Source organism: Drosophila montana, unplaced genomic scaffold, assembly GCF_035044405.1.
Source record: "Drosophila montana isolate Dmon_TW-CO22-7 unplaced genomic scaffold, ASM3504440v1 contig_3733_1, whole genome shotgun sequence".
Lineage (NCBI taxonomy): Eukaryota > Metazoa > Arthropoda > Insecta > Diptera > Drosophilidae > Drosophila > Drosophila montana.
The window spans coordinates 9,897,574-9,921,949 of NW_026998620.1; the positions used below are offsets into that span (position 1 = coordinate 9,897,574).

Genomic DNA, 24,376 nt, shown 5'->3' on the forward strand with positions numbered 1-24,376 from the left:
TTGATTTTGATGGCCACTGTACTGCTGGAATTTCTTAATTTTTTTGACAGTTCTCATCAAAATGTGTTGAAATTGCTATTATTATGAGGTTGTTGTTGTTGCTCCTATTGTTATTGGGAGCAAATTTACAAGAATCATCTAGCAGATCGCATCTAGTGGCAGCATGACGTACCACAATTGCGTATGTTTAAGATCTGTGAACTCCATTAAAAAACCGTTTCATATCTTTGGCAATTTGACGCCATCAAATTGTATTTGTCTTCACCCCAGTTCTTTGGGCAATTTCCAACATGTGTCAAAGTCGTGAACGTTTTACGCACTTGACATTAAGTAAAGAATACTCGTATATCTATATAAATAAATATCTATATAATATGGCTGTTAACCTTGTAATAATATATATGTATATGTACCACAAAAGTATTTACATATTTGTATACTCTAGTTTTTTGGTATTATTTGTCTTCTGCGTTTCAGAACACACAGATTCCTGCAGCTGTCGGATGTACTCAAATGCGGCCACACAATTTATTTGACATGTTTACATAAAAGACCAAGAGCTCCAAATAATATTGGGAACACATATTCTTAAAGGCCCTCAGTTACATGTCCAGCTGCTTTCTGTCAAGAATTGTGTAAAAATAAAAAACAAACCCCAAACCGAACCGAGCCTCTGTTTGTAAATACAAGAGAATGGCCAAAAGTGCCTTACAGCTTCCGGGCCAAGTCACGGAGGTGTTTTATTATTGTTAAAAAACAAAAAGCACAAATAATACAAGACAATATCGTTTAAGGCCAAATCAATTTTAATTGCCGTATATATTTTGCACCAAAAAGGAGCGAACGGTGCTCTTCATGCAAATTTAGCGAACTTGAAGCATCAACTCGACTGGCCAGCTTTGAGCTCATCTACAGATTCGTCTCCATCCGCATTGCCATTTATGTATGTCTCTTGATTCTCGGCTGACAAGTGGGTTAATAGCGACTGCATTCAAGCCATTGTCTTAGCCGATCGCTCGATTATATTAAGGCAGCAAATAAGGCATTTATACGCATACATTATAATTAATATTAACATTTATTTTTATATTTATATTTATATTTATAACTATGAAATTTAATTATTCAAAGCCATTTTAGTTTGTATGCACACTCAAAGGCACTTGACAGCTGCTCGTTGTGGTGTGCATTTTTTTTAATGCTTTGCTCAAATTGCGCAATTTCCTTAGTGGGCAGCTTGAACTTACAACAAACAACAACCAAGCCAAACCGAAGTGCAAGCGAATTGCACTAGGGTGGGGCATTTATAAAGAAAAACCTTGAGTACACGTGAGCCTCTTCTCAAAAACAACTCAGTTGCTCACAAACATAGTATATGCATAACTCGCGTTCTAATTGGGCTCAGAGATTGGAGAAAATAGATTTCTTGTTTCGCTCAATTCTCTCCCGAATTCGCCAGCTCTCACTTCTTGCTGAGACACCGTCAGCTGCGCCTTTCAAGCTTTTCATTTCGACACCATGCCAAAGGCGAGCAACGTGCGATGGCTCTCGCCTTCAGTTATATAATCCGTGTAGTGCAAATAATAAATATTATAAAATAATTTTTCAAATGTTCATATACATAGTTATAAACTTAAAATCGTGTGTGTTTCTTGCAGTGTGATGAGCTATAAACTCAAGCCTGCTGGGTTTTCAGTTAAGGTGAAAGAATCTGTATCAATTCTAAAGCCTCATTCATATATGATAAAAGCTTCAAGATGTCATTACAGGGTAACGTATATTCGAGAACTGTCAACCTAAACAATCCACCTATTTATTAACTGTGCAAGTTAATCAAAACCTTGTGCACTAAATCATAAAACAAATGAATTCGAATGAAAACTTTAAATATTTAACTCGATTTCGAAATGTGTTTTCGGTTAATCTATCAGTAAATATTGTTGTGCACTTGAGAACCGATCGAAAGAAACTTTGTAATTTCCACTGTTTGGCTTGTTTATTGCTGAATCGAAATCTAGCTTTTAAATCGATCATTTTATAGAACTTGATATGCGAAGTGTAGAAACAAGTTGGAAATCAATCGCTTTTACTACTGTCCATATGCATAAATGTTTCTTTTATACCGATCTTGCAGACGCTGGCAGTCGATTTGCTGGATTTTTTTTTATTAATTTGCATTGTTTGCTGTTTTTACTGCGTTCATTAACCGCTGGTATTTATGACCCCCAAAAAAAACAAAAAAAAAAACAGTGTTTACCACGTTCTTATTCTAATTTATTATATATGCACAATCATGCCATCAATCTGCGTATTTAGCATTACCCGCTTCGACACGATTGGGCTTTTATAGTTTGGCGATATTGTTATGGGCCAGGTGGCATGACAAATCCAATGAGAGTTCACCTGTGGGTGGATATCAATGAGTATTGTCGCTCGGGTCCAGTCGAAACAAGTTTTTCGCAACTATATTTCGTACTTTGTGTGTGTCGGATTCTTTTTGGCCAAACGTAATGACCCAATTTCCTTGACATATGCCTGGTAGGTTTACAAACCCAAAACTGTTACGGTTAACAATCAATTCCAATGCGGAGTGGGGGTGCTGCCAGCACTCATTACTTAGCTGTTTCTATTTTTTCTCTCTTGCAGATTTCATTAGTCAATAATTGACTTTGCCTGTCTGGTTTGCCAGTGAACCCATAAACACGAACTGCGCCCCGGGGGCACCCAAACCCGACCAGCCAGGCAAAGCCGACCACGACGATGCCAAAGTCGAGGCGTTAAATGCAAAAAGCATATATATATATATATATAAATATATATACATATATATATGTAAGAAAAAATCTTTGGCCCGTGGCATTCATTGAGAACCTGAGCGACAAAGTTCCCACGCTTGAAATTCTTCACGCATGCCTATTGAGGCATGCAACCTGAAGCAACCATAGACTTTCGCCTTCTATTAAACGCGTTGTTGTTGTTAATGCAAATTAGCGGCCAGCCGGCTCCAATTTTTGAATTTCGTAATATTTATGTAGAACAGATGCGTTGACTATTCGCAGCAGAGATAGAGAGCAGCCCACAGGCGTGGCACAAACATAATCGTAATCATAATAAACACGTCCACGCAATAGCCTCAGCCTCAGCCTCAGCGTCAGCCCCATCTCCAGCCCCTGGTCCCAGACTCAAGTAGCACGTGTGTGAGTTTTGGGCCGATGTTGGCTATGGTTTGGTTGGTAATGACCCAAATTTCATAGCTGTGCGTTAAATACGCCTAATGGTCATTTAATTATACGACAGACAGCGACAGCAGCAGCAACAGCAGCAGCCGAAACATAAATACAACTAATTGTATAATAACAAGGCGTTCTCCACATATATAGATACGCATTATATCGATCAATTTATGACAAAAGGCTAAACAAATGAATTTTTTAGCAAATTCGCTTACGTGTTAATTGTTCGTGCCAGAGCTTAGATATAATATTTTGCGCTGAGCTGGCTGTTGCTTGCCACGCAAACACCAAACGCCATCTAGCGGCAAGCGGCGACGCACTCACAGCTGCTACTGTCGTAGGCCTAGCATCACTTGACTGGGTATTTTAGCTATAGCGTCCGTTTTGTAACGCCTACATTGCGTAACTGTAAAGTAAAAGTATTAGTTCTTTAAGTAATAAGAAAATACTTGTATATTTCCAATACAAAAAAGATACTAATTAGAGTGCTTGATGGTACATGATGTATTAAATTATATTGTTCTATATGATTTCATAACTATTCTAGAGCATATATTATCAGTTTGGATCATTTAATGCGGCAGAGTATGCAAACTTCCGATCGATAAGAAACGTTTTCTTTTTTTTTATTGTTGTTGACTCTGAACCATCAACCCGTCAGCATTTGACAAATTTGCGCCTGTCTCAAGTAAAGTTAACAAATTTATTATTAATAGAGCTCAACGCATTTTACAGCAACTGCTGTTGCTGCTGTTGCTGCTGTTGCTGACGGCAACAGTTGCCGATGCTGCTGTTGTGGCTGTAGTTGTTGTTGTTTCGATGCGAAGTAATTTGTTTATATTGTTGAGCAATTGACACGCCTACTTTACCTAGGCAAAATTGCCACAATTGTTTGGAGTGCTGAAATTAAAAAGTGTGTTTAGGTTTTTCAAAGTCTTTTCTAAAGGCTTTTTGACACATTTCGTCGCGCTCTTCACGCGCTTTAGTATTAATTGTTGTTGTTTCTCTTGCTGTTGCTGTTAGCTGTACTTGAAGGCAATGACTTTGTTTAGCATGTGGATTGTGAATACGCGTGTGCTTTTTTCTCGACAGTCCGTGCCCCCAAGCTCTTTACAATCAGCAACGAATGCTTGGACACAGCTAGCATATAAATTTCATTATATATATGTATATTTTTGTGGTAGTTGGTCTGGTGCCTTCTAATCTATAATTCAATTCAAAGAATTCAATGCGTATACCCTTTCAGAATGTGCTAAACATAACTTTGTCACGAGGCATAAATTAAATTTTTTTAATATTAATTTATGCTGAGTCGATATAGTTGATGCCAACTTATAGCTCAGCTTCGTTGCTGTGTATAAATTTTAGATAACTATATAACTATAAGTATTTATGAAAGGGTATTTCAGATTCGGCATTAGATGTATAACTGATTTTATTCAAAAATATTTATTGCAAACGATTTATTGAAAATTGATTTCAAATCGAAATTTTTGCCATTCTGTTTTCGGTTTGCGTAAATAGAATTTCATGTTCGTTAGCAAATAATTGCATTTTATATAAAATTTTAAATGTGCAAAAATTGTATGCATATACTTTAGATGTTGAAAATATATTTTTAAAACTGTATATACGTATGTTAAGTGTATATATAAGACGATTCTTCAATTTTATCGCACATGCACTTGTCCAAATAATAAATAGCACAAGTCCGCCTGCAAATATGCACAATTCTTGAATTAAAAACATATGTATGCACATCCATACAGACATATGTTAATGTGCACACACATATGTATGTATGTACATATGTGCGGCTGCATCGTTTAAAACTCTTTTGTTCGCAAAACGGGGGACATTAAAAAAGTTTTGCATACCACTTAAAGCTAATCATAGAGTGGATCTATAAACTATACTAGAATTAAAACTCGATTCCGAAATATAAAGTTCATTTAGTTTTCTGGGAAACAGAGAGCTGTGTCTGCCAGATGACCAAATGGCAAATGGCAGACGTGCCGCAGCTTAGATAGACTCTTATCTCTGCCCAGCTAGCTGTGATGCTGTGACGCCAGAGAGAGCGCAGATCGTCACCGATCGAGGATGGTACCACTAACATGATTAGTCGCTATCGCCATTGTGGTCCCAAGTGCCAAGTGTGATGACATGTTGTTCGCGGCGCATGTTCAATTGACAGAACTGTGCCCGCTGCTGATCCCGATCATATGGCAATCGATAGAATTTTGCACAGCGAGGCGTATGCTTAATCTATACGCACGCACACTCATACGGCTCAGTAGCCCGTGTTGGTGTGAAATGTATGTTCGTTTATAGCTAAACATTTGAGTAAATATTACCGCTGCCGGCAGCAAGTGACGTGCATCGTATTTGTCACAAAAATTAACACCTATCATTCGATAGTTATATATGCCCGACTACTTAGAGTATTGAAGGCCGATAACTATTACTATGGTACGACTATTTGGGCTTTCACTATGAATGGCTGCGTGTGGTCGTAGGTCTTTTCTATATGTGTAAGCCTAATGTGGCAGGGGCAGCTGGCAGCGACCAAAATAGCGTTTGACAAGCGGCAAGGAAAACAAACACGGAAATATTTGCACAAGCTATATGTAGCTGGGCTGTTGAGCCAAAGAAACGCAAATAAATAATAATAAATAAAACTGGTCGATTTAATTATGACTATAAATCGAATTTATATGCAAATTATAGTCGCTTTCTTGGCCCCATCGCCCTCAGCGTAAACAACAAATGGATGTCTCTACAGATATTCAACCCAAAGGGTGTGGATCTATAATGCGAATATGGGCCGAGATGAAGACTATCAATTATCAATACATATATTATGTATTTCTTGCGACGTGGACTTCCCAGAAGTTTCAGATTGCAAATGTATAACCTTTCTGGCAATATCCGATCATATTTAGGAACTGCATGATGGCATAGGGAGCATATTGGGCACATGCGCAATCAAAACGACATTCCCATTCACCTCGATCCATAAATCATGGCTACCAAATGTATAAATAACGCCCCGACCACCGCACATAGTTTGCAACATTAAACCGCAATACCTTGTCTAATTCCTTGGAATCGAAACAAAGGCTACACATACCACAAACACCGACAGATCCGAGCGGCCCAACGGACTCCTTGAAATATTAAAAATAATAAAAAAAAATATAATATTTTGCGAACCATGCTATTAAAGTATCTTCCACTTTTATTTTTTTATTATAATTTTTGTTTTATGGATTTTGAGCTCGGTTCGAATTCGGCTTTTGGCACCGCGCTGCACCCATTCGCAAAACAATGATAAAGCGCTGTTTCCTCTAGCATCGAAATATTGCTTTTAGATAGATAAAGAGATGAGGGCAGGCTAAGCCACTTTGACTGACTTCTGAATTCAGGCAGCAGTGTTTAGCATATAAATAAAGGCGGTGCGCCTTGGAGCCTCTCCACTTTATATGCAAAGCGAGATGCGTCAGTTGATAATGCCTTATAGCTATAGACTTATATGCGGCCATGCTGAAGCTGATGATCCAGCTGTGATGATGCCACCAAGCCACCAAGTCACCAAGTCACCAAGCCAGCAAGCCGTGATGACAGCAGTTTGTTTGAGATAATTAAATGGATGTCATAAAACTAAAATATAATGAAATTAGATGTAGAGTTATGTTACATGCTCCAGCTGAAAATGGCCAAAATGCGATAAAGCCGCTTTTAACAAAAACAAATGACACCAAATAAATAAAAAATCATTAGGAGCGTTTCTTCTGGCTTTCGGATCGCCCATTATGGCTGAGGCGGCCCGCGAGCAGACAAAGACCAAAAACACCAAATAAAGCATCGAGCCAACGAGCAACATTAGAGAACATCAAGCCACAAACCAGATACAGCTAATTTTTCAGCTTTATAGGCGGTTCTGGCTTTGATGTAAGCCAACAAATCAGTAAAACAAATTATTATTTACCAAAATTCAAATATCTAGCTAATAACACTAAAATCGATTTGCCGAAAAAATTCATTCACAACTTGTGACAGGTCATTGAAAACAATAAAAAGCTGGTAAGGATGCTGAAGCAGTGAGTGCTCAACTAGTGGATACCCTGCAGCTGGAACTTCGCCTTTTTTTTTTTAAATAGTGTACTAGATATAAAAATGGAACGTGTGTTTGTAAAGTTTCAAGTATTGAGTCTTGATGCTCCTTCGAAACATTTTTCAAATACAATTTTTATGCATTTTGTTTGTACCCCTTTGCAAGTACATAGGGTATTAAAAACAAAACACAAATTAAACACACAATTATCAAAGGTGTTTTTTTTTTGTTTTTTGCCTTGAATGGGTGACTGCGGCTATGGATGGACATTGGTAAGCAATTATGCTAATGCCTGGCTAAAAATGGCTGACTAAAATCCATAATAAAATAATGAATAGCAGCACAGAAAAGACCGCTGCGAAATGAAACAAGATTCGAAGTCCGACATCTGAAATCTGAAATCGAAAATCAGTTTTAAGACCAACTGTTCACTAGGTTGAAAATGTTTAACATTAATCTTGACTGATAAATTAAAAAAGAATTAATTAATATCAGCGGTGAACACTTGTCGTCTCACATCTCTGCCGCGCTGCTATTCTCGCTGACATTCGGTTTATTTTAATTTTTTTAATCAGTTTGACAGTTTTTTTAACACGAAATTATTTGAGAATTTTTCAGTTGTGTTTTTGTTTTTCTTCTTTTGTACACATTTTTTATACACGATCGTGGGGCTGCTAAATGCGGGCAGAGCGGGTAATCGGGTGTAATTTTTTATGTTTTGCATGCAAAGCACGTAAACACATTGTTAATAATAATACCCAAAATTCAAAATTCAGAACCAACAACTACAGCTGAAACTGCCAACAACACCCCAAAGTCACGCCCCTACAAAACACTTCAATTTACGAGTATTTTTAAGCATTTTGTTTTTTCTCAGTTGGAATCATTTACCCGTTCTTTATGGAGCATTATAATGCTGACAAATTGTTTGTTGTTTAAAAAGGGCTCTGGTCACACCCTCACCAAATAATTTGCATAAATCGGGTAAATATAGAACAACAGGTAAGCTAACTAATAAACAAAATTGCTGAGCAGAGTTTTCATAATTCGTAATGCTTAAGAGATCGCTTCCTGGAACGTAATCTGTCGCGATTTGTATGAAGATATAAGATATATATATATATATATATATATATATATATGTATATTTGGTATACGCCCACTTCGTATAGGGTATCAGCGATTCGTGCTTGAGCTGGCTTAAAATGTTTTTCTTTTTTGCATTTGGCTTGACAGACAAATGTTCAATTTCTACAATTTGTTTTATTTTTTTCGCCTCATTTTTTTGATGTCAACGAACGCTGAAAATTTTCTTTATACTCGTATTTATTTAAAGTAGACAAAATAAATAATACAAAAAATAAGCAAAATACTGAGAAACACGCGCAAAGCGTCGTACGACCGAAATCATATATAAGTATATAGTATATATTCAAATTCTAAACAGTATGCGAATTTCATTATTGAAATACAAATTAGACGGGGCACATAGAATCTTTACAGCAACTGCTTCAAACTCATGGCGCCACATAATAAATGACACAAATTTATTTTTAAAAAATTATACAACAAAATAGCAAGAAACAAAAAACTAGAACTTAAAAAAAACGTATTTTCTGTATAGCACTATAAGAGAATTCAATTCTATTCAAATTGTTCGAATGAGTCTCAATATAGTTCCACAGGGGTTACCCACATGGCCAGAAAGAATCTTATCAGTATTTGTGCTGTAAATATTATATATATATTTATATATATAACTGATCGACAGACTGACTGACTGAAGCCGTAAGAGCTAGGAAGCTTATAGTTTTACTGTAGTTACCTTAGCACGATTAGGCGGGCTTTTGGGAAATTCCACTCGCACCTGTTGAAAATTCGCTTAAAATGGTTGCATGCAACTTTTTTGTTTACCATCCAAACGCTTCAAATTCATTTTCCAATATCTTTGTGAAAAGTGCTTAATGAACAAAGCTTTAATGAACAAAAGTTTTTTCCGGCTTCAAGCTTCAACCCAATGAAAATTTAGCTTTGGGTTCTTATTCAACTCTAATTTTAGGGGCGGAAAATGGTTGGAAAATTGACTCAAATTTGAAGCAAAAATCCTGGACCGGGCAATGCCGGGAAATACCAGCTAGTAGTCTATATATAGCATGGAACATGTGTCGGATCAGACAGCCGTAACGACTTCCTAATACGCAACGAACATTATTTATGAATTACATTTACATATATGAGTTCGTGTTGTTTTTCAATTTACAGCCAGCCACTTGCATTGGCAGCACCGCCTCTCATACATCATACATCGTCCTCGGCTCCATGTAAAGCCTAAGCTCTTTGGAACGCTGATAAAATGCTAATGGATAGTGTGGAATAGTTAATGGCTAGTGCCTGGCAGTCGACGGATGTATTTTGTTAACACAGGCAAAAGTGTCACGTTCCGTCACCCAAACAGATTGATTTAGCTAATTCTCACACCTCGTTGATTGTTCCCAAAGCTTAATTATCCGCAATTAACACACAGCTCGTGTTGTTGGGCACATTCATGTGACAACTTGGCGAATTCCCGTAACTATGACATACAAATATGTGCTGCATTTGCATTAAAACATTTGCAGACTTCCAGCTTACAGAACCATTAGATGCAGCTGCTGCAGATTGCAACAACGAGGACTCATTCATGCCGTGTCGATTTCATAATATCAAATGATAGTTGTATACTTCAAAGATTTTCACGAAGAGTCAATTTGGTGGAATCCCAGTCCCTTGAAATCAAATAACACATTTCATAGTTATGTGAGCTATGTGACTGAAACATCTGACTAAATTCAGGGTTTCTGAAAATTCCGCCCGTGGAAAATTGGCGGAAATCGTTTGTATGAAACTATTTTTCACTCATTTAAAAATACTTTTTTGGAAGAAATGGTAGAACATATCTAAAATGAAGTGTCACCTAAATCTAATATTTAGGGCTGCTATCAAATAATTAAAACAAAAAAAAAACATTAATCATCTTCTGATTCTGCGAATCTGTATAAAACAAGATAACACGTGTTGGCGAACGGAAGCACATGTCTGATGCAATAGCGCAAAATCTTATCGGTCAGACATCAAGAGATGTACCTGTAGTATTTATCTTAATGTATGTATATGTGTAAAATAAGAAATATATGTGTATGTGGTAAAATAAATAGGCCTAACTTCTGACGTAACAGACAATCAGGGAGAGAGAAAAAAGTAAAATCTCATTATGATACACATGATTAGTCAACACATTAGATCTATATCAGTATTGCTTATAAACTGGTTTGATACCCTTATATCGGGCACACGCTTAAATTAGAGCCTATTTCTAATGCTTTTCAATATAACATTGATTAAAAGTGTGGTTTTTCCTGCTAGCTATGGGGATTTGGTGGGTTCCCAAGGGAACTGCTGACAAATCTGTTTCTCTCTTTTTTATACGAAACTCAAACATTTGAAACAATTTGTCCATTTGCTAGATGCCGGCATGCAATGCGCGAAATTGAATTTTTATTATATTTTATTTTATTTTCTTCTCATTTTTTATTTCCTTTTATTTGTTGTTATATTTTTTTTTTTTACTGTCTGTGCAGCGAAGCGTGTGTATTCAAATGCGATGGTCAAAGCGACGACGCTTTCTTTGTGCCTCTTTGAGCTTTATTTACAAAAAGTAAATACAAACAGAATATATATATATATACAAAAAAAAAAAGAAAACAAAAAGAGCGAAGCAGACAAAAAATAGCGACAAATCAACCGAATTTATAAAAGAAATTAAAGAACTCGACAAATCGATGCGAAATCGAAGCAATAAATTAAAATGAGCGAGAGCCCGAAAAGAAAAGACCGAAAAATCCAAAAACGAAGGGCTAGGCACGCCAATGGCAATCTCTATGTTGAAGTATTTACCTGCTTGTCGACCAGCGCGGGCGTATAGATGAATTCCTTTTTGGATGAGTAGACCTCCGGCGGCTTGCCTTTGAAGGAGTATCGCAGGACATTGTCGTCGAGGTCGGCGGCTGGGTCGCTTAAGAATTCATTCAGTCCCTCCAGTTGATTCTGGCTCTCCTGCGCCCTGAATGGTAATTCGCAGGCCTTCGAAGCGGGCTTTGTGCGATTTGGGAACCATCTGTGATCATCGTATAGCCAGCGAGCCTCGTCCGTCTTTGGCATAGAGGTGCTCTCCACGTCGATTTCACGTAGCAGTTGTTGGGCCTCTGCTGCGGCCATTGACTGCTCCGTCCGTGTCGCCGCATTAGACATGGCGGCCTGTTGCTGGGCTTGGAGCTGTTGGAGCTTTTGGAGCTGTGCTGTCAATCACCCGCCAAACAGAGCACGTGCAAAAATGTGCGCGAAAAGTGGCCGAATTTTGTGGCCAGCTACGGCACTTGGCAGCTTTGGGGTCGGTATCGGGCTGGGGCTTGTTAGCCAATTATGTATCTATTATGTTGATTTTGCGGGCTTTGCTTATTTTGTTAATTGAAATGCGCCGGTCGCCGTCCCCGCTGCTGCTGTTGCTGCCGTCACAGCACGCGCACACTCACGCACCCGCTGCTGAGGCTGATGCTGAGGCTGAGGCATAAACCAACATTGATATACAAAATTGTGTCTTGAAGATAACTGCTCTCGGCTGTCGGCTGGCAGCTGATTCTAATCGTATAGGCAGTAGTAGTACTAATTCGTAAAATAAAACGCTTTCAAGAAGTTAGCAACAGTTAGCCAATAAAGAAGCAACAATGAGATAACTACTGATAGGAGACGTACATATGCATACAGGTATAAGATACATATGTACATAAATACATGCAGACAATGTACGTATAAAGTTCGCGCTCTATAACTATAAAGCAGAGCCAAAGAAGTGTCCAATGTTATTTCGCATTTCTTTCTTTTACGAGTCACAGATACACAGGTATGCGCACATAGATACATTTGGCCATACAAGCTCAGTACATGTGTATATCTGTATCTGTATCTGTATCTATATCTGTGTATGTTTATAGATTTTTATGCACTTCATGTATTTATTTTGTTGCTTTTCATGCTGCACATTCAACTTTACTTTTAACAACTTTAGCATTTTTTGACTTTTTATTTCATTATTTGTTTTTCTTTTGCTTTTTTGTTTTAACTTTTTCTCATCGTGGCATCGTTGGCAACATCTAGAGAAGGTTGCCGAGTCCGACTCAAAGTTGACCACACAAGCATACGCACACCACCACACACACAGACACAGTCACATGCAGACGCACAGGTACGCATGCGCATGCATATCCATGTTTATATCCATAGTCACATCCATATCCATGCGCATGGGCAGGGCTATTATCATTACCGTTAGTAGTAGCATAAGCTGTCACGACGCGTAGCCTAACATTATAATTATATGATTTAAGGTACTTGTGGTCAGGAATGGGAATTGATCGACTGCCACACTGCCTGCCAAATTGCTGCGCCCGCAAAATAAAAGACGACAAATATGTCAAAAAACGAAAAAAAGTCGAAAACCTAAAATAAAAAATTCAAAAACGTTTCGCGCGTTGTCGCTCGCTCGAGTTCGCTCTAACGACTACTTCTGCTTATACTCTTGGTCGACTATCAGCAGCAGCAATTTCAATTCTTCGCACACACACACACACAGGCGCGCACGCACACAAGCACACACACGCTTACACTTATACACTGTAGAGTCGACGCTCTCATTTAGCATATCAACGGGCTTTTTTTTGGGCATTTAATCGGCAGAGCTTAATGGATCATGGTTTTATGTCCAGCATGCAAATGCTTCACTACGTCCTGTGTGTCCCGTGTGCAACAGGGTACAATGGCAATGTCTGAATGCCAGAATGCCACCGCATCTCCCTTAGCTGCCCGGCTTGGAGCCGATCCAAACCGAACTGAGCCGAGGTGTGCTTTTACACAATGCCATCGAAAACATGTGGAACGATCTTATATACATATACAGTTAAACAAATACACATGGAGAGGCACATGTCTACGAAACACGATGCGGCGAGCTTTAAAGAGCGCTCGGAAGACTCTCTTAGCACGATCGCCGCTTCGGCAGAATTTTTTTAAAAACACGCTTACGCATTGGCTCTCTGTTGTGATGATAAGTTTTATTTTTCAGTTTCTGTAATCTCCGAATTCTCAGATGATTTTACTTCTCATTTGCCGACTTTTTACCTGTGTCTCTGGGTAAAGTACATGTACGAATGCCCTTTAGATAATATTTGTTAAGTAATATTATTAAGAGCTGGCATTAAAGTGAAATTTATCTTTTTACCTAATTTTTGTCAACGATAGCTGCTTATCCGTACAACCATAATATTTATTTTAACTTTGTAACGTGAATGAATGTCTGTATTGTACACGCTTTAGATCAAACACCTTACAGAATTATGGCTCACGATAGAAGATATGGGGGAAGATAAAACTTTTTGCTATACAAAAACACTTTTTTTCGACCGATTCTTCCCATAGAGCTATAAAGAAGTCCGATGCTGATAAGATTTAACTCAGCTTAGTGAAACCAATAAGTGTGGTTAAAATATCTTGACAAGCAAAAAGTTTGCTCATACAAAAAAAAACTTGATTTTCGACCGATCGTTTCTATTACAGCTACTTGATATAGTGGGCCGATTTGGACCAAATTTTGCTTATGTTTAGGGAGCATATTGAAAGAAATAAATGTGAAACTAATAATTAGTATAGTCGTACCTGAAAGTTTAAGTAATCGATGCTATTTTGTATATTTCAGTTGGTGAAGTTTCGGCTTTTAAGTCAATTCCAGTGATATTTAGGAAAACTCATTTGAAAGATGCTTCATACCTTATACAAGATCGGCCCACCCGAAAAGTGGGGGTCAAAATTATTTTGAAAAACTCTGCATAAAAACACGCTTCCGTAACATTGGAACATTTTCGAAAAATGTTGCATGCAATTTTTGGATGTACCAAACAATCAGCCTTTAAGATCTTTGGGATCAACATAATTTCGTGGTAAAAAATACAAGTGGTATAAACGAAAAATAATTTATTTTTAAATTAATTAAAATTTACATAATTCATGGTTAGGAAATGGGTGGAAAAGTGATGCCTAAGGTCTGAAGCAAGGTCGAAAAATACAAGCTAATAATATGAAATATTTGTAACTTGTAAAATAACAATGCGTATAAATGTTAAATTAGTTGGTCGCCTCTTTGATTTGAGTCAGCTTACAGCTAGTTTTATAACATTCGTATCAGTCTGACCTCATCAGAGGCCCAAAATAGCTTGACTCTAGCAATATCATATTTATAAGTACTAAAAACAGTTCTTCGTATATTGTTTCTATGCGAAATTACCATATGTAGCAATTGACCTTTTTGCATGTAGAAATATTCTCTTTAATCAAACGCAGCAGCCGAAGCATTAATCAATTAAAAGACGAGCGCTCGTTAGCCATATTAAAATATAGTTGAAAATTAAAAATCCATTTCGCAAAACTCTTGCTCTGCGGTCATAAAAAATGCTCTAAATTATTATTTTTTGTTTTTCAATTCGGAAAAGCTCGAATGCCAATGAATACCAGGGAACAGAGCAAGGTCTAAAATTGCAGACGCCTTTGCTGCAACAAGGCGTTGCATAGGGGCTCAACAACGTGCAACACATGTTGTGTAATTAACAACAGTCAAATTCGAATTACAGGCAGGAAAACGAAAACAACATAAAACAGAAGCCAAACAGCAAATGTTACAAAACATCATTAAAAAATTTCATCTTCAAATACCCTGCATTGATCGCACTAAGGATGCAATGTGATGATAAATATGCTTATTATAACATCTGTTTATTAGAAACAATTTATTTATATCAACCAAACTTTCTGAATAGCTCTGGCTAAGATTGTCATTGGGTACGAAATAATCTGGCGTGAAGACCCAAACTCAATCTCCATTGTTCAGTCAAGGAAAGCGATGATATATATAAATGTTATCCAAGAAAGAGGACTTTTATCCGATATACAGGGTATGTACCCATCGCGTATTCGTAACAAGAGCATAATTATTATTCACTTGTTTTTTAGGAAGTTCTCAACAAGTCACAGAAGCTGAAATACCCTTACAATGAAAATACAACAAGATTGCTAAAGGATGTTACAGAAGACTTTTAGCTGATAAAATTATAGCAAAGCGCATGTCATTAAACATTGCCCTGTCAAACGGAATGAAGAAGTCATGGTAGCCTGCATAAGGTAGGCACATACATAGTCCAAAAACGGGCAGAACAGGGCGCAGATGTTAATAATCAAACGCACTTGAGACAACGAAGACAGCAGAGTTTCTAAGGCGAAATCAACTGATGCTGACCACAGTATCCGCATCTATTTGTAGCTGGCCCAGTCTATCATCTTAGTAATTAACGCATTTAGATCATTTAGAATTGCCGACAGCACGCGCAGCCATCAACTTTTGTTTAGTATTAAATGCCAAAATATCTGATGCTGGGCAATCTACAATCCACAGATCTACAGCAATCGCATCTTACGGATGCAATTTTTCCGCACGGGTCAGCGGCGGGATCGCCCAAACTGAACTCTCTCTCTCTCTCCTCTCTCTCTCTCTCTATCGGGGCGCAACTTAAGTCCAAATTTAGATGTGTATAGTATTACGTATATGGACCTTCATCTATACTGACAGACAGTGCGTCTGTTTATCCGACCGTGCGGCCAGCACGCGCTGGCCTCTTAGTCACTTTGGGGTTGTGCCTGAGAGTGCGAGTGTGTGCTGTGTGAGCTCCAATGTTTAAATAATTTGATGCGGCTCTTGCTCGTTTTCTGTATTTCTTCATTTGTATTTTTTTTTTTTTTTTTGCTAGCATACTTGATTAATAAATATTGATCCTGATTGAATGATGGAAAGCTTACGAATACTTAAATGACCATGCGGCGAGCGGACAGCGACCAGCTGAGAGATGGGAGCTATAGAGGCCAAGCAAACTATTATTATTATGAGCTCAAGTTTTGAAGTTCGTTTGGCAGCTGCTCAATCAAATCAAATATTTGGGCTAACTAAACACAAACCTTTTTGACATTCACCCCCTCTTGCCGTTACCATTGTCGTCATCGTATCGAAGATGTATATATTTTCAAAGTGCGCAAAAATCAAACTCAATTACGTGCGCTGTCAATCAGCGGCAGGAATCGAAATCGGAATCGGTCCAAGACATGCGTAAGAGCATGTCAGTGCGTGGCCACTGCCCGCTGGCGTATGTATCTTAAAGATACATTTCGCTTAAGTGTTGCGCATAGATCATCCATTCAACTAAGTCCACATATGTACATTTATAGATTCATTGCACGCGTCCGACAGCAGACAGATTTTTTAGAATCATTCCCAGATGGCGATGTGCGTTGACCCTGAGACAAACGCCCACGCAATGCGCAAATATAAACTAATGTATATATACAATATATATGTATGTGTGTATAAAGAAAGAGAGAAGGAAACTGTGTATGTCTGTGTGCGTGTGTGGAGATCTAGACTATAGGGCATGCAAATTAGAAGCACAGACTTGCAAATATATTCTTATAAATATCAAGATGGCAAAGACTTCAAATAAAACACTTGAGGAATCGACTTTGATATACACCATTATACGAAACGATCCACTAGATGCTGTCTTATCAGAATCCATTGATGAGTTAATTACGACCAATGTCTGCCCAACATAAAATTCACATTAAAGTACTGTACACTCAGTATCCCATGGACATACATATTGCCCATATAAAATTGCAATATAAAATAATAACATATGTGAGTTTAATGTGAGTTATTGCTGAATACTCTTTCCTGCAGATCGTCAAGGTTTGTCAACGCTTTGAACTGCGAAAAGACAACTATTCTTTGAATAATGTTGGAAGAAAATAAGCATGCATAAAATACTCTGTTTAACAGTTTTTGTCCAAATTGGGATTAGATAATTAGTTTAGAAGTTATATTTAAAAATATCTAACATATTCAAAATATAGATGTCAATATAAACAGGGGCAGACACTTTGAAGAGAATGTTTTACCAAATTAAAATCGAAGGAATATTAATGAATTTATTCCACACAAGAGGCTTGGATTTTCCGGGGGTGAGTGGCAACTCTCAAAGATCCTTAGAGAGGAACTCGATGCTGGTCGGAAGGTAAGCAAAATAGTTTAATTCAATTATTTTCCGCTATATTGCTACACATTAAAGCAGATTTTATCAAAAGCTGGCTTTAGAAACCAAGTTTAAAAAGGAGCAGAAACTATAATAAATATGGTCTATCGACATAGAGTCGAAGAAAGATTTACGAATTAAATGTGTTATAGTTGTATCAATTACTTAGATATATGTTAGCTCACGCTAAAGTAGATCATATATTCAACATTTCCAAACATATTAAAACTTAACATCCGCACATCTTAACATTGTTAGTAATAAGGTAAAGTTGTTAGTAGTAGCAAACAGTATGGTAGTATTTGGCCATCGTTCTACAGTTGTAACTCATTATACCTTTCATTTGTAATACATGCACAATCGATCACTGACAGGTCTTTTTATGCATAATCAACTATGTCATCGATTGTTGCCTTTGCACGTTCTTACAATAAGTTAAATAGCTCTGTTGGAAATTAAACAGCAAACGATGCAGTTGTGCCTTTTCTGGAAAACAACCGCCTTTTTTATTAAAGACTCTACAAGCACCTCTAGACCCGACTTGCCAGTTAATATACAGCTAGTTAAGCTTTACAAATTATAGCGCGAATTGCGATTAGACGCTTAGCTAGGGAGTTCTTGGTCATATACAAATTTTTAAAATTTAGATATCAAATTAAAAAAGGGAATGGTCTAAAATAAAATCAGAGGTATATCACGGACTAAAATGAATGTTAGTTGTATTAGTTGTAGACATCCGTTTTTATAAGGCTTTGATGCTCGACCTGGGCTAGTTTTTAGCAAATGTCTGGATATCTCCAAGTCTATCAATTGCTAGAGAACAGTTTTCCTGTTTTTGTTGTGCGGTTGCGACTGCATGTTTATAAATCATTATGACAATTTGCTGGCGCTACCGTAGCTAGAGACTGTGCCCCTTGCAACTGGCTAACCCCGCTGGCATTATGCAAGAAACTGGCGAAGAGCTCACAATATAATTAAAATGCGCGTCAAATGCTTAAAGTCGATAGTTCAAGGCAGCTGAAGGTGTAAACCTCAGCTGTTTTTGGTTGCTTAAGGCGGAATTCACGTCGAAGAGACAGAGTTAGGCAGCTGCAGCCAACAGCTGTGCCTATCGCCAATGATGATCAATTGAAGCCACAGCTAAGTGGCAAGTGGCAAGTGGCAAGGTGTGTGTGTGTGTTGGTGTGTGTTAAAGTTGTCGGCTTATCGAGTACCATATGCAATTCTATGGAATAAGCCCATTTCACATACCATAAACAAGAGCTTAAACTTAAGCAATCAGACATAAGCCGCTCACATCAGTTTCTGCTTGGCCGTCTGCAATTGGAGAGCTGCTCCGTTCACAGCCAAAATCGCATTCGCGAACTCTTGCTGCTGACAAAGCGCAGAATCGACACATATGCATACAACATTTTCGGCTGGCTCTTTTATTTCTAATATCTCTTGGCATTTAATGCATATTCATAAATTTCATAAATATATATATATATATATGTATATACATACATATATGTGCATTCAATTTCGTTTTCGGAATCAATGAACCAAGAAACTAATGAGAAATACAACATTGCACTTCTTATATCGGGGCTTAGAGCTAACAATTTATATGTCGATTCATTGAACAAAACAAACACAATGTTTCAATTGAAGCGCACAAACAGACATAATGCTGCATTGCTGTAAGTTGAGATTCAGTTACATGCATATATTTAGATGTGTATACATAAGTATATATATATATATATATATATATATATATATATGTAAGTAGGATATGTCTTTTTATTCTTCTACATTGGTTGACAACAGCAACTCAATCAACTATGATCACAGGAATTGGGAGTTTTTTCAAAACATTTTTGAAATTAGATGCCTGTTTAGCAAGTGCCAGAAATTACAATTACATTGCTCTATTATTAAAATCAAAAGAATATTGAAGGCATTTCAGTTACATAAATTGAAATGATCACAAGTTTCAGCCCACATTGCGATTGGACGGTAAGCTAAGGAGTTAAGGAGTTATTAAAGATTTTTTCCAAAAATTTAGATGCCAATTAAAAATCCGAAAAAATATTTTAGAATTTTTGGACATTTTGATTATATTAATTAAAATTTACTGATCAAAAGGATTGAATTGGCATCTGTATTTTCACAAATTTTTTGGAAATAAATATTAGTAAATTTTACTACTAATATGCCTTTTTAATCATTAAAGTTCTTTCGATTATCCGGTAGACCATTTTAAATATATTTTTAATTTGCAAAGATTTTTAACTTGACTTGACATGTGGAGCTCATGATATTACGGGAAGATTTAACTTTTCGACGACCGTGAAATTGGGAATTGATGTCAAAAATATGAAGCAATTAACTGGAACTGGGCAAGACCAAGAAATACAATTTAGTATGATATAATACCAATAGTTAAAGGAATCGCATAGTAAGATAATTTTTAAAATTACTTTATTATTTAATATGCAACCTATCGAGGGAAGTTGAAGGAGCGAGTAAACTTGCCATTACATACCATACCAGAAAAATACCTCATCAGAAAAAGAATAAATAAAAAAAAATTCGTACATATGTATGTTGCATACATGCATGCACACAAAAAAAGTGAAAAAGCAAGTGGTAAATCACGTTTTGAATAATATTTTAAATAGATGCTAACAAAATAAGATAAACGTCTATCATGCGAGACGAGAAAAGTATGCAACATTTTGTGTTCAGAAGAGAAGTTGCCGAAAAACATAACGTTGTTCAAGACATATAAGTTCAGTACCCAACTTTGACGCCTTTTCCAACACTGCTCAATGACAGCCGAACAACCACCTAGGGTAACTTTCAAGTGAATGAAAGCCAGTTTAAACAGAACGCAACGTCAGAACAGTCGCTAAAATGTACGAGGGCGAGGAAACGGGTTACCAGGACAACGATAACGACAACAAAGTGTCACCCAAACAAAAACAAAGAAAAACCAAGAGAACACCAAGTGTTCAAAAAGTAAATGATCCAGGTGTGAAAACCCCGGCCAGCTATTTTACTCTATGCATAACGGGTCAAATAGTTTCGGCCACATTTCCACTGGGTCCAGACAAGGATTACATATTGTGTCGCTACGAGCTGGTCGCAGGCCCGGATTGGCAATTGGCATCTGGCCCGCAACACGGCATCACACAGATGGCAACCATCAAGAGAGGCCACTTTAATGACAAAATCGTCTTCAATATGCCCATCGAAGTGTCATACAAGAGCACCAGTCCTTTCGGCTGTAAGTAGATGGGAACTCGACCTGATTCGGTTGCTCTTACACTGAAATCTTTGCAGGGCCACAAATTATAGTCAGCGTGTATGGACAGAATGGACACGGTAGCGAGAGTTTGGTTGGCTATGCACGCGTGCATATGCCCATCTTCGGAAGCCGGCGACAGGATGAGCAGACGTCCAGCTTAAGTGAAGCACCTATCCTAATGCCCAAATGCCCGAATATGATAGCCGATATAACCAGTTGGTTGTTGCGGCGCCAGCCGGAGCTTAAGGATCCCAAAATACTGCTGGACAACACGCAATGCAAGGGTAGGTTATAGTATCTTAGAAGTATGTAAAGTGCTTCCTGCTCATCATTCAAATTTGTATATGCTCGCTTCAGGTCTGTCCATGGAATCATATGGCACCCTGGAGTTCCAGCTGAATACGGTTATGAGAGGAGCTCGTAAGCTGGGTTACAATTGGCATGCCTGAATTCGGATCGAATCGGATATATATCCGATATCCGATACATATCCATGATGTGAATAAAACGTAAATTTGACGACGCTGCTTTCAGCGAAGCGACTAAGAATTTGTCCTAATCAAATTGCCTTTGCGGGGCGGGGCGGGGGGTTGTTGCCTTAAACTTGGCCATGACTTGGATGAATGACGCGTTTGTTGCTGTTTACACTAATCCGACGCAGCAAATTTACAGCAATTGGGAAGTAAATTTAAAATTTAGCTACTTTGGATTGTCCAAGTGTGTGCCAGGTAATTGGATTAGGTGGCAATTAGTCTAAGACTGGCTAGACTCAAGTGTTTTCTAAGGGCCGTCGCATATAAAGGCAGCCCAACTATCCGGCCCAGGGCAGTCGCGTCCAGCTCGGCGCCAAGAGAAATCTTTAAATTATTTTTATCTGCTATGGACAGTTGTGCGGAGTAGCTATCCTAGCCACCCTAAGTACAAACGAAGCTCGACCACCGAAAATAACTCAACTCCTTAGTCAGAGACGGAGTGTATTCTCAATACGGCTTAATCATGATAAGTCTGAACCATCCAACTTATGCGCATCTGCGCAATGGCGGAAATCTTAGCCTGGCGGAGAGCGTTCCCGCCGAAATCATGCACATGGTGGATCCGTATTGGTACCAGTGGCCACCAATGGAGCCCATGTGGTTCGGCATTATAGGCTTTGTCATTGCCGTGCTGGGGTAATATACAAATTTCTTTAGCATTAGTTGAACATTTCAATTGATTTCAATCGTCCAAACCCAAGAGTGATGTCACTGACGGGCAACTTTATTGTGATGTACGTGTTTACGTCGTCCAAGTCGCTGCGAACACCATCCAACATGTTTGTGGTTAATTTGGCCTTCTCCGATTTCATGATGATGTTCACCATGTTTCCACCCGTCGTCCTAAATGGTTTCTATGGCACCTGGATCATGGGTCCGTTTCTGTGCGAGCTCTACGGCCTCTTCGGTTCCCTCTTTGGCTGTGTATCCATCTGGTCCATGACACTGATTGCCTACGATCGTTACTGCGTCATTGTCAAGGGCATGGCACGTAAGCCTCTGACGGTGACGTCGGCTGTGCTCCGTCTTCTGATCGTTTGGACAATCTGTGGCATATGGGCTCTTATTCCTCTGTTCGGCTGGAATCGATATGTGCCCGAGGGCAATATGACGGCCTGCGGCACAGACTACTTTGCCAAGGATTGGTGGAATCGCTCCTATATCATTGTCTACTCCATGTGGGTCTATCTCACTCCACTGCTGACAATCATATTCTCATACTATCATATATTAAAAGTAAGAATCTAAAGCCAAATTATATATTATGATACTCATTAATCCCGATTCCCAGGCAGTGGCCGCCCACGAGAAGGCAATGCGTGAGCAGGCCAAGAAGATGAATGTGGCCTCTCTGCGCAACACCGAGGCAGAGAAAAGCAAGGCCATCGAAATCAAACTGGCCAAGGTAGCATTGACCACAATTTCGCTTTGGTTCTTCGCCTGGACGCCCTACACAATCATCAATTACGCGGGCATCTTTGAATCAATGCATCTATCGCCACTTGCCACAATTTGTGGCTCGGTTTTCGCCAAAGCAAATGCCGTTTGCAATCCAATTGTTTATGGCTTAAGGTAAGGCTTTCAATATATATACCAGTTTTGTATTTTATCTCTTTTTGTTAGTCACCCGAAATACAAGCAGGTGCTCAAGGAGAAGATGCCTTGCCTGGCTTGCGGCAAAGATGAGTTTGCCTCAGACTCCAGGACCCAAGCCACCGCAGAGATTAGCGAATCTCAAGCTTAGACAAAGTAACGACGACTGCAACAGACGACGAGGCTAACAGGGAATATGACGACATGTGATTTTTAGACACAGGAACTGACAGCTTTACAACATTTCAACAACAGCCTATATGGATTTGTTCCAATTGGTATATGTACCAAGCCTACCTTTGCATACAAACACAAAAATCTAAAAAAAAAAAGTTGGCATTTAAAAATGTAAAAAAAATGGAAACACAATTTAAGAAATTAAACTGCAACTGATACAAAATCAAACAAAATGAACATTTTTTGGAATTGCCAATTGATTTAAACTAAATGTATCAAATGCTTTTTAAGCACTTTGCCCCAAAGAGTTTTACGCCTTTTATTAAAAAATTAACACTTCAAACATTCGCATCGTTGTCATTGTCGCTTGGATAGATCAGAGGATTTGTTTCAGCCATAGTAGTTGCCCATGTCCAGGTCGATTAGGGTGCCATTATTGCGGCGCTCGCGCAGCTCCTGCGTGAAGAGCGCGCGTCCTTGCAACAATATAAAGTCTATAAGCCGTTTATTGGAGCTAAGACGCAGTGCATCGGGATCGGTGCGTTTGCGTAGGTAGTTGAAGCAACAGGTACTGTGAAACGATAAAAACGCATCAGACGGCGATTGAAGGCTGCGATTGCGGGAACTTACCGAACATTTTTTGTTCCGCAAGCGTTGGCACACTCCTTGCCACAGGAGTCGCATTGCATGGCATTGGAGCAGGCAAAATACATTAAGCACATGCCTGCAAAAGTAAGTCATTATAAAACCAAGACAGACCTGGGCAAATACTCACCTAGCAATATGATCTGGAAATGCATTTCGTCGCAACTCGTCTGAATCTTTAAATGAAAGTGTAGCTCACCAAGTTATGAAACTCATAGGAAGTCTTGTGATGGCCTCACTCGAGTCATACAGCAGCAGCAACTAAAAGGACTGAGCTCTCGGTGAATCTGTTTTTATACAGGTCCACAGATCCAAAACACACCCACAAACACACACACTTATAACCACAACGGTTGAGCGTAGCAGTTAAATTCAAAGAGGTCATTCAAGCATGCTGCAGGACAGTAACTAAAGAGATACATCCAAGTGTCTGGACATGTGATGCATAATAAATTTTCCTTACACAGACACCCCTAAACGCACAATTGCAACTTGCGCAACAAGTTTATGTAGCATACTTTTGAAGCTGGCTATGTGAGTGTGGGTGTGTGCATCAGTGTGTGGGCTTA

At 38.4% G+C, this 24,376-nt stretch overlaps 4 protein-coding genes and 1 long non-coding RNA gene across 7 annotated transcripts in view; 3 read left to right on the forward strand and 2 right to left on the reverse strand.

Moving 5' to 3' along the window:
- The window catches only part of AdamTS-A (ADAM metallopeptidase with thrombospondin type 1 motif A), a 40,279-nt gene extending 27,365 nt beyond the window's left edge, over nt 1-12,914 (reverse strand). The window contains exons 1-2 of one of the 2 annotated variants that reach the window (XM_064693119.1): nt 12,707-12,914; nt 11,281-12,045 (exon numbers count right to left, since the gene is read on the reverse strand). In XM_064693119.1, coding sequence (XP_064549189.1) covers nt 11,281-11,634 — 354 coding nt within the window. In that variant the 5' untranslated portion in view covers nt 11,635-12,045; nt 12,707-12,914. Of the gene's footprint in view, nt 1-11,280 lie in introns of both variants that reach the window. The other variant, XM_064693120.1, reaches the window with a different exon arrangement.
- Nucleotides 1-16,169, forward strand: part of LOC135435887 (uncharacterized) — a 39,123-nt gene extending 22,954 nt beyond the window's left edge. The window contains exons 2-3 of the long non-coding RNA XR_010437449.1: nt 15,246-15,380; nt 15,439-16,169. This is a non-coding gene — a long non-coding RNA (uncharacterized LOC135435887). The remainder of the gene's footprint in view (nt 1-15,245; nt 15,381-15,438) is intronic.
- Nucleotides 16,170-17,350: 1,181 nt separating this feature from the next.
- B9d1 lies at nt 17,351-21,408 on the forward strand. 2 transcript variants are annotated; one of them, XM_064693127.1, is made up of 4 exons: nt 17,351-17,546; nt 20,231-20,838; nt 20,895-21,143; nt 21,217-21,408. In XM_064693127.1, the coding sequence occupies exons 2-4, from the start codon at nt 20,466-20,468 to the stop codon at nt 21,306-21,308; spliced, it is 714 nt and encodes a 237-aa protein (XP_064549197.1). In that variant the 5' UTR covers nt 17,351-17,546; nt 20,231-20,465; the 3' UTR covers nt 21,309-21,408. The 2 variants fall into 2 exon arrangements, with proteins under 2 accessions (XP_064549197.1, XP_064549196.1); XM_064693126.1 differs by lacking the exon at nt 17,351-17,546 and having other exon boundaries at nt 20,197-20,838.
- Nucleotides 21,409-21,552: 144 nt separating this feature from the next.
- Rh6 (Rhodopsin 6) lies at nt 21,553-23,369 on the forward strand. The gene is made up of 4 exons (XM_064693125.1): nt 21,553-22,028; nt 22,094-22,628; nt 22,684-22,964; nt 23,016-23,369. Exons 1-4 carry the CDS (start codon nt 21,856-21,858, stop codon nt 23,134-23,136), a joined length of 1,110 nt encoding a protein of 369 aa, XP_064549195.1. The 5' UTR covers nt 21,553-21,855; the 3' UTR covers nt 23,137-23,369.
- Nucleotides 23,370-23,452: 83 nt separating this feature from the next.
- Trissin (trissin) lies at nt 23,453-24,213 on the reverse strand. The gene is made up of 3 exons (XM_064693128.1): nt 23,938-24,213; nt 23,793-23,886; nt 23,453-23,733 (listed from the first exon to the last, which is right to left on the reverse strand). Exons 1-3 carry the CDS (start codon nt 23,960-23,962, stop codon nt 23,553-23,555), a joined length of 300 nt encoding a protein of 99 aa, XP_064549198.1. The 5' UTR covers nt 23,963-24,213; the 3' UTR covers nt 23,453-23,552.
- Between the last annotated feature and the right edge of the window lie 163 nt (nt 24,214-24,376).

Coding starts and splice junctions, on each gene's coding strand:
- B9d1 (XM_064693127.1), top strand. CDS start 20,466: ATGTACGAGGGCGAGGAAACGGGTTACCAGGACAACGATAACGACAAC. Junction 20,839..20,894: donor GAGCACCAGTCCTTTCGGCT/GTAAGTAGATGG, acceptor AAATCTTTGCAG/GGCCACAAATTATAGTCAGC. Junction 21,144..21,216: donor GGACAACACGCAATGCAAGG/GTAGGTTATAGT, acceptor TGCTCGCTTCAG/GTCTGTCCATGGAATCATAT.
- Trissin (XM_064693128.1), bottom strand. CDS start 23,962: ATGCATTTCCAGATCATATTGCTAG. Junction 23,887..23,937: donor TTTCCAGATCATATTGCTAG/GTGAGTATTTGC, acceptor TTACTTTTGCAG/GCATGTGCTTAATGTATTTT. Junction 23,734..23,792: donor TGCGGAACAAAAAATGTTCG/GTAAGTTCCCGC, acceptor ATCGTTTCACAG/TACCTGTTGCTTCAACTACC.
- Rh6 (XM_064693125.1), top strand. CDS start 21,856: ATGATAAGTCTGAACCATCCAACTTATGCGCATCTGCGCAATGGCGGA. Junction 22,029..22,093: donor TTTGTCATTGCCGTGCTGGG/GTAATATACAAA, acceptor TCCAAACCCAAG/AGTGATGTCACTGACGGGCA. Junction 22,965..23,015: donor CCAATTGTTTATGGCTTAAG/GTAAGGCTTTCA, acceptor TCTTTTTGTTAG/TCACCCGAAATACAAGCAGG.